Source organism: Ailuropoda melanoleuca, chromosome 6, assembly GCF_002007445.2.
Source record: "Ailuropoda melanoleuca isolate Jingjing chromosome 6, ASM200744v2, whole genome shotgun sequence".
NCBI classification, from domain to species: Eukaryota; Metazoa; Chordata; class Mammalia; order Carnivora; family Ursidae; genus Ailuropoda; species Ailuropoda melanoleuca.
In genome coordinates, this window is record NC_048223.1 from 120,729,458 (window position 1) to 120,742,746 (window position 13,289).

At 52.6% G+C, this 13,289-nt stretch overlaps 1 protein-coding gene across 1 annotated transcript in view; it reads left to right on the top strand.

The window, feature by feature from the left end:
- The window catches only part of HTRA1 (HtrA serine peptidase 1), a 53,369-nt gene extending 43,307 nt beyond the window's left edge, over positions 1-10,062 (top strand). Inside the window, exons 4-9 of the mRNA XM_034663385.1 lie at positions 2,285-2,479; positions 3,487-3,519; positions 4,877-4,991; positions 6,088-6,145; positions 7,894-7,989; positions 9,353-10,062. Coding sequence (XP_034519276.1) covers positions 2,285-2,479; positions 3,487-3,519; positions 4,877-4,991; positions 6,088-6,145; positions 7,894-7,989; positions 9,353-9,521 — 666 coding nt within the window. The 3' untranslated portion in view covers positions 9,522-10,062. The remainder of the gene's footprint in view (positions 1-2,284; positions 2,480-3,486; positions 3,520-4,876; positions 4,992-6,087; positions 6,146-7,893; positions 7,990-9,352) is intronic.
- Positions 10,063-13,289: the final 3,227 nt, after the last annotated feature.

Consider the following 13,289-nt stretch of genomic DNA (forward strand, 5'->3'; position numbering starts at 1 on the left):
ACAAAAAGGGATCAAAGGTATCCAAATCGGCAAAGAAGAAGTCAAACTGTCTCTCTTTGCAGATGACATGATACTCTATATGGAAAACCCAAAGGAATCCACTCCCAAACTATTAGAAGTTATAGAACAATTCAGTAAGGTGGCAGGATACAAAATCAATGCCCAGAAATCAGTTGCATTTCTATACACGAATAACGAGACTGAAGAAAGAGAAATTAGGGAATCCATCCCATTTACAATAACACCAAAAACCATGCGTTACCTTGGAATTAACTTAACCAGAGACGTAAAGGACCTATATCCTAGAAACTATAGATCACTTTTGAAAGATATTGAGGAAGACATAAAAAGATGGAAAAATATTCCATGCTCATGGATTGGAAGAATTAACATAGTTAAAATGTCCATACTACCCAGAGCAATCTACACTTTCAATGCTATCCCGATCAAAATACCGAGGACATTTTTCAAAGAACTGGAACAAATAGTCCTTAAATTTGTATGGAACCAGAAAAGGCCCCGAATCTCCAAGGAACTGTTGAAAAGGAAAAACAAAGCTGGGGGCATCACAATGCCGGATTTCGAGCTGTACTACAAAGCTGTGATCACAAAGACAGCATGGTACTGGCACAAAAACAGACACATCGACCAATGGAACAGAATAGAGAACCCAGAAATGGACCCTTGGCTCTATGGGCAACTAATCTTTGATAAAGCAGGAAAAAACATCCAGTGGAAAAAGACAGTCTCTTGAATAAATGGTGCTGGGAAAATTGGACAGCTACATGCAAAAGAATGAAACTTGACCACTCTCTCACACCATACACAAAAATAAACTCCAAATGGATGAAAGAACTGGGGCCAGATCTAATCAGGCCTTGCCAGGAGTCTGTGCTCTTGACAGCTCTCCTGGGCCTCTCACTGGCTGTGCCCTCAGGGGCATTCCTTCTCAGGCCATCTTAGATCCTGTCTTCAACATTCCTTCCTCCTTGGACTTTGTGGCCCAGCTCTTCCTTATTTGGGGTGGGCGGGGGGGCCTTCGTGGCATAGTGCTGTGGAGCTGATGAGGGAGTCTAGGTCTGGGGTCGCAGTCCCGGGGGTGAGTCTCTGCTCTGTCTCAAGTCACCTAGTCTCTTGGAGCCTTCATTTCTCCACCTGTGACATAGCCCAGGGATCACCCCCTCCCCCCATCCGCTGGTGTCTGCACTATCCCTGTTGGAGCAGATGTGAAAGTAACCGCTGGGTCCTACTCACACCACCTTCCTGCCCCCCCCCACCTCTTCCTTTCTTTTTTGAGATGGACAAACAGAAGGGTGCTGGAAGTGCAATTTGCTTGAGGCCAGGGTGGGGTCTTGGCTTCCTGGGCCTGGTCCCCTTGGGGCAGCTGCTAGTCTTGTTGGGGAACAAAGGCGAGAGGAACTCAGGAGGTTTGCCTGGCTCAGGAAGGAAGGGAGGGGGAGGGCCTCAAGCCTTCCAGATGGAAGCCCAGCTCTCCTCAGCCATGGCCACTCCAGCTGGCTTGATTTCATCCTGTTTTAGTTTGAAGACTCGTTTGCTGCTTCTGACTCTGCCCGGCCCTCCAAGGGCATCAGGGACGGGGCTTGTTGGGTTGGTCAGTTCACCCCGGCCGGGGAGCAGAGGTGGTTGATGGAGGGTCTTTTCAGGTGAGGAGAGAGCCTACTTCTTGGGTCTTGGTGTTGGTGGAGGGGTGGGGAGCTCTGGATGCCTTACCGCCCCAGTCGCCTCCCTGCCCCTCACCAGAATTGCCCTGTCCTTAGCACAGAGACTCACCCAATGCGGCCCGTGCAGTTCCAGCCCTCGGGTCCCCCGACTCCCCAGGGCTCTGGATGGATGTGCCTCTGATAAGTGGGGGCCGATCCAACCTTCCCTTCCACGCTGGGGTATGTGGGCTCAGGAACCTTCCACGCCGCTTCACTCTCTCAGACAGCCTTAGGCAGCCTTGCCCTAAATCCAGACTTTGTGTCCTGGACTCAAGGTTTCATTAAGTCTGTGCTGATAGCTTCAAGATGTGTGACCCCGAGACGGCCTCCCGTGACCTTCTGTGTTTTCCTTGGCCGGTGGCTTCAGTGGTCCCTGGCCCCATGACAGCTTGCAACATGCCGATGATAGTGGGTGGGAGGGGCCGCGTGGCCTCTGCCTGGGAAGGGGTGACGGGCCTGACCCCACTTTCCCACAAGGCCTGTCACTGCGTGGCACTCCCCGACGTCTGTGCGTCCGTCCGTTCTGTTAACCAAATGCAGCAATGCCACCCTTGTGCTTCCAGGGAAGGCTGCCTGTCCTGCTGCTTGGCCGCTCCTCAGAGCTGAGGCCGGGGGAGTTTGTGGTCGCCCTCGGAAGTCCGTTTTCCCTGCAAAACACCGTCACCACCGGGATCGTCAGCACCACCCAGCGCGGTGGCAAAGAGCTGGGGCTCCGGAACTCGGACATGGACTACATCCAGACAGATGCCATCATCAATGTGAGCCCCGCGGGGTCGGCCCGGGTGTGCGGAGAGCTGGGCTTAGGAGCCAGGGGTGGAGTCAGGACCCTCGAGGTGCCGGCCAAAGAGTTGCCCTTTGAACCCCTAGAGCAGATGAGGCTGAGGGGTGGTCCTCAGCCTTAGCAATGTCCAAGGCTCCAGGGACTCTTGCGAAGGGGACTTCAGATACGCCAAGGTCTGCAGCCCAGAGGAGCTCCCCATCCCACCCGAGGGGCCATGATGGCCCCTCTGCTTCCAGGCCCCTTGGTGGACCTGCCTTTGAGGCTTTGTGCAGAAGGGATGCTCCCTCTGGCCTGTTAAAGACACCCCCCTGCCCCCAGGTGTTCACTCTGCCTTGGGGCACAGTCTGAGCGTTAGGCCCATACTGTCTGATGTCTAAGGAGGCCAGGCAGTGCACCCCACCATTTCATCAATGGAATCTTTTGTTAATTACATTTTTTCCCCTTCAGCTGTCTTTTTACAGGATTGACGTTTCTAAAGAGCAGTGTTGCCCCCTCCCCCACGTACATCTGTTTAATACATAAGAAAAAGTGTGTTCTACGCACTTGCTGCCTCTAGTAGCTTTTATTCCCAAACTTTCTTGTGATCTACATGAAGTAATGGAAAAAGAACAACCATGTGGATTTCCAGCCCCAGCAGCAACGCAGGGATGGGGGGGGTGCAGATTTGGAACACCCGAGCCAGCTGGCAGCCAGGCTGTTGTCAGGAGAAGGAAGAAGTGTTGGGTGTTGTCAGGAGGTCATAGCTGGCCTCTGGGCTTTGGAGCCAAGGAAAAAAAAAAAAAATCCCATTTATGGCATATCCAAGACTTTCTGAAAAATTTTAAGGTCCCTTTTCCCAGCAAAATATTAGGTGGACAGGAACAAATCCGAGAAAAGAATCTGTAGTGGGGGCGGCGGGGTGGGGGGGAGCATGCCAGGCAGGGAAGTACTTCGGGGCATGTAAAGACATGAACTCATAACCTTTTCATTTTTGCTTAATTTCAGTATGGAAACTCGGGAGGCCCATTAGTAAACCTGGTAAGGCCTTTTTTTTTTTAAATCTGTGTAAATGCTTTTTTTTTTTTTTTTTTGCTTTCTTTTCAGAAATGAACTTGCCAAAGCACAGTATCTAATTCTTTTAAAGTGAAATCTGTGAATGTACTGTATCCTTGCAAATTACCCTTCTTATCTTTTCTGGAAAGAGTAAGGCCTGCTGGAGTCAGGGTTGGAAGTGTTATGCCAGCAGACACGCTTGTGTTTCAGAGTTCCAAGTCAGTGCAGTGGAATTCAGGTCCGATCCAGGAGGAGCCAGAGGAGCAAGCCTTTATTTTGAAGGTGTCAGCAGTTCCAGCCTGTTACAGAAAGGCCCGGCCTTCAGATGAGGTCTCCAGGCCGCCGCAGGAGCTGGCTTGGCCCGTCCACAGTCTTTGTCTTGGCCGGGAGCCCTCCCTTAAGACCTGGCTGGAATGAGGAGTTGCCCCCGCTCACAGAGATGTCACTTCCGTCTGTATTTAAATATGTAAACGCACGAAAAGGGAAGCCTGAAAATCTGTCAGAGTGAGGCCCACACAGCGCAGGGGTCCCCCAGCTCTATTCTCACGTCCCTCTACGAAACTGAGGCCGTCTTTAGCAGGGCCTAGGGCGGTTGTGCCTCCTGGAAGGTTCTCGGTGCCAGGGACCGAATTCCCAGTGCTGCGGGAAGTACCAGGAGGGATGGAGGCTCGCTAGGCAGTTTCCCCTTCTCAGCCTGAACTGCACAAGCCGTGAACAGTAGCGTTAGGACGATGGCCGAGTGGCATGAGGCGAGCCTGCCCTTCCTGACTAGTGCTCGCTGACCTCTGAGCCTTCTCGAACCGAAGCACATCCTGCATACTGGCTTCCTTTGTGGTTGAAAGCCGGTCTGTGACACGCAGAGGACGTGAGGGGGCGGTACCCCGCGGCCCCTGCAGCCTCCAGGGCTGCCCAGACAGCGCTGCATTTTCTGGGGAACCCCAAGCACGGAGGTGGTCCTCCCTGGTCTGGGCAGAGGCATCTGAAGATCCCTGGAAACGGAAGAAGCCGGCGGGTGTGGACAGCCACCTAAAGGGCTCCGAGACTATCCCCTGGGAAAGGAGCAAAGAAGCACCTGGAAGCTCCCTGCTTCAGGCTGTTCCTACGGCATGGTGGTCCCTGAGGACCGAGCCTGCTGTGGGTCCCAGCTCCCCTTGCTAAGCATGGCTCCGGCTGCCCCAGCGATGCCTCCCCATGGCGGTCCTGGGACCCCCCTCCTTCCAGCTCCCCCACCCCACTCAGCAGCTCAAAGACTTCCTTCACACAAATGATCCGTTTGCTCTCGGTGCGTGTCTTCTGGCAAGCCTTCATGGATTCAGCAGACTGTTTCCATTTCATTTTGCAGGACGGCGAAGTGATTGGGATTAACACCCTGAAGGTCACAGCTGGAATCTCCTTTGCAATCCCATCTGACAAGATTAAGAAGTTCCTCACCGAGTCCCATGACCGACAAGCCAAAGGTAAAGTGCCACCCTCACAGCCTCGGGAGGTTGCAGTAGGAAGACCACACACCTGCACAGGAGCCAAGCCTTTCAGATCCAGAAGCGTGATGGGTTGCATGTTGTTAGGCCCCTGGGATTAGGTCACAGGTGTTGACTCTTGACCGTGCACGTTTCATATGGTTTAGTCTCGTATATACCAGGCACCATCGTAAGTGGTTTCTAGACATCGTTTTACTTCATTAAGTTCCTTTGCCCTGTCCGGTGGGAAGTATTGGTCCCATTTCACTGCTGAGAAAACAGATTCAGGGACATCATTCATTCCACAAACGGTTATTGATCCATCTCTTGGGGTGAGGCTGGGGGTTGCACGGCTCCGCGGGGGCATGTGTGGTATTTACCTTCTGCCTGGGGGAGAAGGAAGGATGACCGCAGACAGGCAAGATTTCAGATACCAGTGATGCTTCCCTGCCAACGAAGCCGGGTGGTGAGCTGGGGAGTGGCGGGGTTGTGGCGGGTGGCATTTCCACACCCAGGAATAGCAGACTCAAGGCCTCCACTGGGGGCAGAGCATAGCGAGTGGGTCTAGGGGCTGGAGTGCGGTGAACCTGCAGAGTCGCACAGATGGATGTGGAAAGGGGTCAGCCAGGGTCGCAGTGGCCAAGGTAAAGGCCTTAGGGCACACGTCCACATGTGCAACAGGAAGCGGAATCTCATGATGTGGTGGACGTCTTTGAGAAGTCTTTGTCATGGTGGGTGGAGACTGCTAGAGGGGCTGGGTAGAAGCTGGGTAAGAGGCTCTCCCAGTCACCCACAGCTGGGTGGGACGGAGGGGTCATATTCTGGGTTTATAGGAGGGATAGAACCTTCATTAGATGTCAGGATAAGGCAAAGAGGTGTAAGTATCACTCCAAGTTTTTGGCCCTTAACTGAAACGACTGGACTTTCCTAGGTCCCAGGACAGGAGGGGTTCTCAATGGGAATCGAACCACAGCCTCAGTGTACCCTGATGGGCCTGACTTTACACTGCTGACCGAGGGATTGACCCTCATAGCTTCTGGTGACCCAGGACAACTGCCACCTGGGCTGACCTCTTGTCCTTTTGTTGTCACACCAGGCAAAGCCATTACCAAGAAGAAGTATATTGGCATCCGAATGATGTCACTCACCTCCAGGTGGGTAAGCAGGACTTCAGTGTCTGTGTCTTAGATTTAAATAAACCTGAACTTCAGAAGGCTCTCACTGGCACTGTGAAAGAGAAACCTTATGCTGCCCTGAGCATCCCAGTTTCTGGTTAAAGAGAAACATCGGGGCACCTGGGTGGCTCGGTCAGTTAAGCATTTGCCTTCTGCTCAGGTCATGATCGTGGGGTCCTGGGATCGATCCCCACATTGGGCTCCTTGCTCAGGGGGAGTCTGCTTCTCCCTCTGCCTCTTTCCCCTCCACCTCCCCCCCTGCTCTCATGCTCTTTTGCTCTCTCTCAGATAAATAAATAGAGTCTTTAAAAAATAATAAAAAAAAAATTGAGAAACATCAGGAGAGAGAGGAAGGGCCATGAGCCTAGGCCTCTAGTTTTATCCTTCTTTGTGTGTGTGTGTGTGTGTGTCTGTGTGTGTGTATGTGTGTGTGGAGCAGGTCCCTCCTTCTAGAAGATTCTGCCCTCCTCTTTGAAGGCAGCCCTGAACAGGGCGGTATGTTGGTCACTCTCCCTCATGCCTTCCTTTCACCACTTGTTCTGTTGAAACCCACATTCCAGGAGTGCCCCAAGTGCCTCCCTCAGCCCAGAGCGCCCCGCCGTTCCTGAGCCCTGCCGCACGTGGGCTGTGGCTGCCGGAATGCTGGGTCAGGCCCCGATGACGGATGGGCTTGTTTTCCCCGAGCTGGTGGAAGGTGCGGCATGCGGCTGCCAGCCTCATAGCATACTGGTGTTTTAATCTTGATGAAAAAGTCTGGTATCATCACTTGAGTCCTGGTAACAAAGGGCATGGTTGAAACGTTTGTAGGTAAAGTCAGCAAAGAGCAGAACGTATTAATATAGGCATTACTACATTAATTATCATAATTACCTTATTATTAATTAATCGTGACTATATTACTATAGTTCGGATGTGTATTATGAATGGTGGCACCATTTTTGGCACCCCCGGATAGGGACTGAGTTGCCAAGACTAAAATGTGAATCGGTTACTTGTCTTGGAGCCGTGGGAGACGGGTATGGGGACAGACTCTCGGCCCTGGCACCTGGCTTCCCACGTTCTTGTCCCAGCTCTGCTACTCCCTGGCTTAGGACCTCAGGAGCCACTTGCCCTCTGTGCCTCAGTTTCCTCCTCTCTGAGACAAGGATAACAGTGCAGGCATTTGGTTGTGCGGTGAGGACCGAGTGATTGAATGTGTGTCAAGGCTCAGATCGGTGGGCGGTGACAGTGGTCATTGGCCACAGTGACACTAGCCACTATTTATCACGTGCTTGCTGTGCACCAGGCACTGGGCCGGGTCCTGCATCCAGACGATCTCACCTAATCCTCAAAGCAAGCCTATGTCGTAGAGTATCGTCATTATTCGTATTTTGTAGGCGAGCCAGCTAAGGCACAGAGAGGTTAAGCAACTGCCCGGGAACACACAGAAAGTGGCAGAGCTGGGGCTCCAAACCAGGTCCACCGCTGTATTATACTCACTCCTTAAGTTCTGGTAGCTACGTTAACTAATGAGTAAACTTAATCATAGTAATGATAAAGCACTGCCCTTCCTGTTAGCCAGTAAATCTTTGACCCTGGTAGATAGGCAATTTCAAGCAGAATCAAAGCTCCTGGAGGCATTTTATGTTGGAAATCAGGGACAGGAGGAGAAGCAGGCTGAGAGCCGAGTCTCAGGCGCGCGAGACCCTTTACTTACTGTGAACGTCGGTGCTTTTCCCCCTGAGCAGCAAAGCCAAAGAGCTGAAGGACCGCCATCGAGACTTCCCAGACGTGCTTTCGGGAGCCTATATCATTGAAGTCATTCCTGATACCCCAGCAGAAGTGTGAGTTAGAGTTACTTTCCCTTTGCCCGATGACCTTGTGGTTCCCGGGGGGCAGCGGGGAGGAGGTTATGTTCTCTCCGTACCGGCTCAGGTGGTTGTGAGGATATCCCTGAAGACATGGTTGGACATCCTTGGTCAGTCTCTCCAGCCAGACCTTCTGCCCTGGTTCAGCTCAATACCCATCAGCAAAAGGGTGCTTCCTGTCTTCAAAAATCCTCGCTTCATGAGGGGTCATTCAGGTTGGAAAGAGCAATATCGAACTCTTCCTGAGTCTCCGGAGCAGGCCTGGCTGGGGAAAGAGGGTTTAAGGGGTGGTGTCCCTGAGATCTTGGGCAGTGGTCTCATTGTAGGCCCCCAGACGGACACATCTCCCCCGAAAGAAGGCTTCTCTGTCTGTTACCAGTCAGGCCATACCTGTCCACACCTCCAGGAAATAACTCAGGGAACATCAAAGTAGCACGAAAAAAAGGAGCTCAACCAGCAGTCAGTGTTTGTTACCTCTCCTGACAAAATGTGCAGAGAGAAGAGCTAGACCCGGGGCCCACAGCCTGTTCTCTGGAGGCTGGATCTGGCCCACTGCCCACTATAATTTTATACGACCGTGGGCTAAGAATAGCCTTTCATTTTTAAAAGGTTGAAAAACACTTCAAGTAAGAGTAGTTTTTTATGATACATAAAAATTATGTGAAATTGACATTTCGGGGTCCGTAAGTGAAGTTGACTGGAGCACAGCCAGTAAACTGGGCCATACTCAGTAGTCGTACTCCGCGCGCAGTGGCTTTAGGGCTACAACAGTAGAGTGAGAGGTGACGGACGCCAGATGGCCTGCAAAGCCCCAAATATTTCCTATCTGGCCCTTTAGGGGAAAAGTTTGCGGGAGCTGTGCTAGGCCATTAAAGGCCTTAATAGCTTATTTGACACTGTCGTACGTAAGAGTGAAAGTTTCAGCAATAAATCAAAGGAAGGCCTCATAATAGAACCATTCCACCTGCTCCTCTGGGAGCTGCCTTCTGAGTTGTGACACCCATTACAAGCAAGTTGGCCACAGTCATGGAACATGGTAGGTGGTATATGACACATCCTTGCCTCCTTTGGGGTCAGTCCATCATCCAGTCATACCGGTTCTGGGAAGCATCTCCGACCGGACATGATCGATGACTTGGCCTAAAACTGTCAAAAGGAAATCGTGGACTCCATTGGTATTTTAAGCCTTCTCACATAAGTTAACCACTGCCTCACCTGATTTGCTCTGGGCTTCTAGGTTCTAAGCTGTGCCTCTGTCAGTGTCCGGTCGAGCACCCTACACGGCAGATAGACCAGGAGTAATGGAAGTGTTAAACCTGTGTTTCCCTTTGTGTTACAGTGGTGGGCTCAAGGAAAATGATGTCATCATCAGCATCAACGGACAGTCTGTGGTCTCTGCCAACGACGTCAGCGACGTCATTAAAAAGGAAAACACCCTGAACATGGTTGTCCGCAGGGGCAATGAAGACATTATGATCACAGTGATTCCCGAAGAAATCGACCCGTAGGTAGAGTCATGAGCTGGATTTCATGTTTCCCTCAAAGACTCTCCAGTGGACGACGCATGATGACTGGGCTGGTGGCACGGGACACCCAGGAACGGGACCACCATGTTGCTTGTCCAGTGGAAACACCTGGCCAACAGAATCCTTCTTGATAGTTTGCAGGCAAAACAAATGTAATGTCGTAGACCCGCAGGCAGAAGCTCGCCCTTCTGTACCCTATGTACGCAGTGTGCTTTTCCTTCCAGCTTGGACTGTTCCTGCTTACACAGTCAGCGTTTGTCTCTTCCTTTTACCGAGTCGTCATCTTAGTCCGACTAAGGCACTTGATGTAACGCATAGATGGAGGAAGGTCCCATGGGAGCCAAGATGGTTCTGGGCACATTTATGCTTTCCTCCCAGTCAGCACCCAGAGGAGGTCGATGCCAGAGGCCACGGGTGGGTGAACGTTGGCTTCCAAAATGGCCAGAGTCGCCTCTTAGGAAGCTCTTCAGAACTGGGAGCACAGTGACTTTGAGTTTGAGCTATTAAAGTACTTCATACTCTGTTTCCTGGCGTGTTTCTTCGCCCTTTCCCTGTGAACAGCTGGTTGCAGTCTCTTTGAGACGATTACAAGGTCAACAGCAGCTCCTCATTAAATCACAATGTCCATGCAGCGTTGAGCCTGAAGACTTAACCAGTTATGTCAGAATCATCATGTGGGGTTTTACCGGTGTTCCTAACAGCCATGCTCGGCCACGCTGGCTTCAGACAACGGGGTTTGAGGACAGTTGCCCTTGCATCTGAAGCTTTTCAAACTAAAGAGAATTTGCTGACCCCAGACATGCAGTCAGTCAACAAAGATTTCCCGAGCCTCTGCTCTGTCCCAGACACGGCGCTAAGTAGAGAGGGGTCAGCGCAGAGCAGGATGGACCCAGGCCCTCTGTGACCCAAGAACTCTCCTGTCCTGAGTCCCCAGAAAGCACAGGCTGAAGTGGATTCCAGTTGTCCTGGGTTCTGACATAAGAACTGGACCTTAAGTCTTGGGGGCGGGGTCAGGGCAGGGCTCCCCTCCACCTGCCCTCAATCAGGTGCAGCTTTAAGCAGCTGGAGGGGCCTTGGTCTCTCCGAAAGCTTGCAGGAGTGGAGGCTGGAGCTGTGTAGACTGTGGCAGAAACTGAGCTTGGAAGTTAGCCCAGGCGCTGCGTCCCTGTGGGGGGCGCACACCAGAGAGAAGGCCCTACACCAGGAGCAGAGGGTAAGGCTTTCCACTTGTTCCAGGAAAAAGGGCCCTGGACAGGGGGAGGTTGAGTTTTTTTGGACTGAGAGCTTAATCCTTCCTCCACCAGTAGGTCTCCAAGGTCCAGCTTGTAACTGAGGAGGCTGTGGACAAACTCCCGAGTTCAGTGTAGGGAAATCCAGTTGAGCGAGGCCCTCACAGCGCCCGGCGGGCCTGGCAAGTCTGGTGCGTCCCTTTGCTCTGTGCTTACACGACCTCAAAAGGCGGAAGAAGCCAGTCCTTTCACTCCTGGGGCGGGATTTGCATGGCTTCCCTCTCCACCGAAGGTGATGACTCAGAGAACGTTTCCATCCTCAGAAGTTTTCCCGGTGGGCCTGGAGCTCTGGGTGGTCCCCAGGGCTGAAGTGCTGCCCCAGGTGGGGAGGGTGCGCCGGGTGGCGTTGAGGTCAGAGACGGCCCCGGCCAGAGCCCATCTGGCTCCAGCTGTCATCCACTCGGGAGATCACAGAAGGTTCTGCTGGAAGCCGTCCGCCTGGAGACCACAGGCTCAGCCCTCTGTAAACACTCGGCAGCATCTCCTGCGGGGCCACGGGGCTCTGGTGGGGTTGGAGTTTTGCCGGCATATGGGGTTGCATACAAGGCCACAAGGATGGCAGCGTGGCACGCTTCTGACACACTGCGTTTGGTGCCGTGGCTGCCCCGACCTGTGGCACCGGGGTCCTGTGGGGGCTGTTGCCCCCAGCACCGCATGCTCACACTGTAGGCACTCACAGGCCCTCTTAGGACACTGGTTTCCCCTTCTTGCTTCTGATGGAGATTTTTGCAACATAATTGAGCCTGACAGCCTGGGAGGCGGATTAGAGTTGAAGGAGCGTGATTTTTGGAGCTAGATACACTTGGGTTCCAATCTATGGTCTGTGGGCGCCTGGGTGGCTCAGTAGGTTAAGCGTCTGACTCTTGATTTTGGCTCAGGTCACGGTCTCAGGGTTGTGAGAACGAGCCCCATGTCAGGCTCCGAGGTGGGTGTGGAATCTGCTTGGGATTCTCTCTCTCCCCCTCTGCCACTCCCATCCCCAAACACACAAACAAACAAAACACCAAACCATGGTCAGCATCTTATTGGCTGTGTGGCCTTTGAACAGGTTACTTAACCTCTCTGTGCCTGTTTTCCATTCATACTACTTCCTATGGCTGTTGTGGGGAGTAAATGAGCTAATACACTTGATAAATATTAGTAACGTGAGCACTTGATAAATGTTAGTAACATGTATTAGTAACATGAATAGTCACTGATGTCTCTGAGCCTCAGTTTCCCCCTAGGTAAAGGAGGGAATGAGAAAGGTCCCTGCTGGCCCTGGAGCTGTGAAGGTTAACAGTGAGGGCACGCGCTACTGTTTCTGTTGTTATCAGCCTGCCCTTGTTCCTCAGCTGACAACCTGGACAGCGAACATCTGTGGGGCTCTTGCCGCACGTCAGACGTCACGCTGAGCGTTTTACATTTATTAGCTGTTCCTTCCTCGGGTCAGCCCTGAGCTGGATGCTGTATTTATCGCCTTTGACAGGTGAAGATATTGATGCGCAGAAATGAAGCATCTTGCTCAAGTCCCGGAGCTAATAGCGGGGGTTGGGACTTCAGCCCCGGGGGCCGGAGCCCCTGGCCTGTGTGTGGCGCTGGCAGCCCATCTTCTCCTTCGCAGGACGAGGACTCCCAGCCTCTCCACCTCTGTGCCAGTCTCGGTCCATCCCCGTTTCGAGAAGGTGGTTGTGGGGGCCTGCAGCCTGCTTGGTGTGTGCTTCCTCCGGGCCCTTTCTAGATGCCTCCATGGTCCCTTAACAGCCCCGCTGGCTGGTGGGGGGGGGCAGCGCCCCCTTCTCGGTCTCCTGCAGAGCTCCTGCTCACCCACACCTCTCCCAGTCCTGGCTCCGTGGCTCCAGTCCCTGCTTCCAGCTTTCGTGAAACCTTGAGTGGCGCCAGTCGGCACATTTGCATGGTTCGACGGGTCTCCATCCAGCCCTACCAGATGCTTCTCAAGATGCGTGGGCCAGGAGAGAGGCCACGGCACGAAGAGGGCTCCTCGCTATATCTTCTGGGGCCCAGCTGTGTGGGCGCTGTGCCCGGAATCTGTACAGGGTCCCAGTCTTTCCTGGCTCCATTTCTTCATCTGCAAACTTTAAAGAATGCTCACGGCTGGTGGGTGTGGTGAAGAGCAGTGTGTGTGTGCGTGCGTGTGTGTGCGTGTGTTTTATGTTCAATTAGCCAACATGTAGTACATCATTAGTTTTTGATGTGGTGTTCAATGATTCGTTAGTTACGTATAACACGCATCGCTCATTGCAACACATGCCCTCCTGAGTACCCATCACCCTGTTACCCCCTCCCCTCTGAAACACTCAGTTTGTTTCCCGGAGTCCATAGTCTCTCATCATTCTTCTCCCTCTCTGATTTCTCCCCCTTCAGATTTCCCTCCCTTGCCCCATGGTTCTCCGTGCTATTTCTTATGTCCCACATATGAGTGAAACCATGTGATAATTGTCTTTCCCTGCTTGCCTTACTT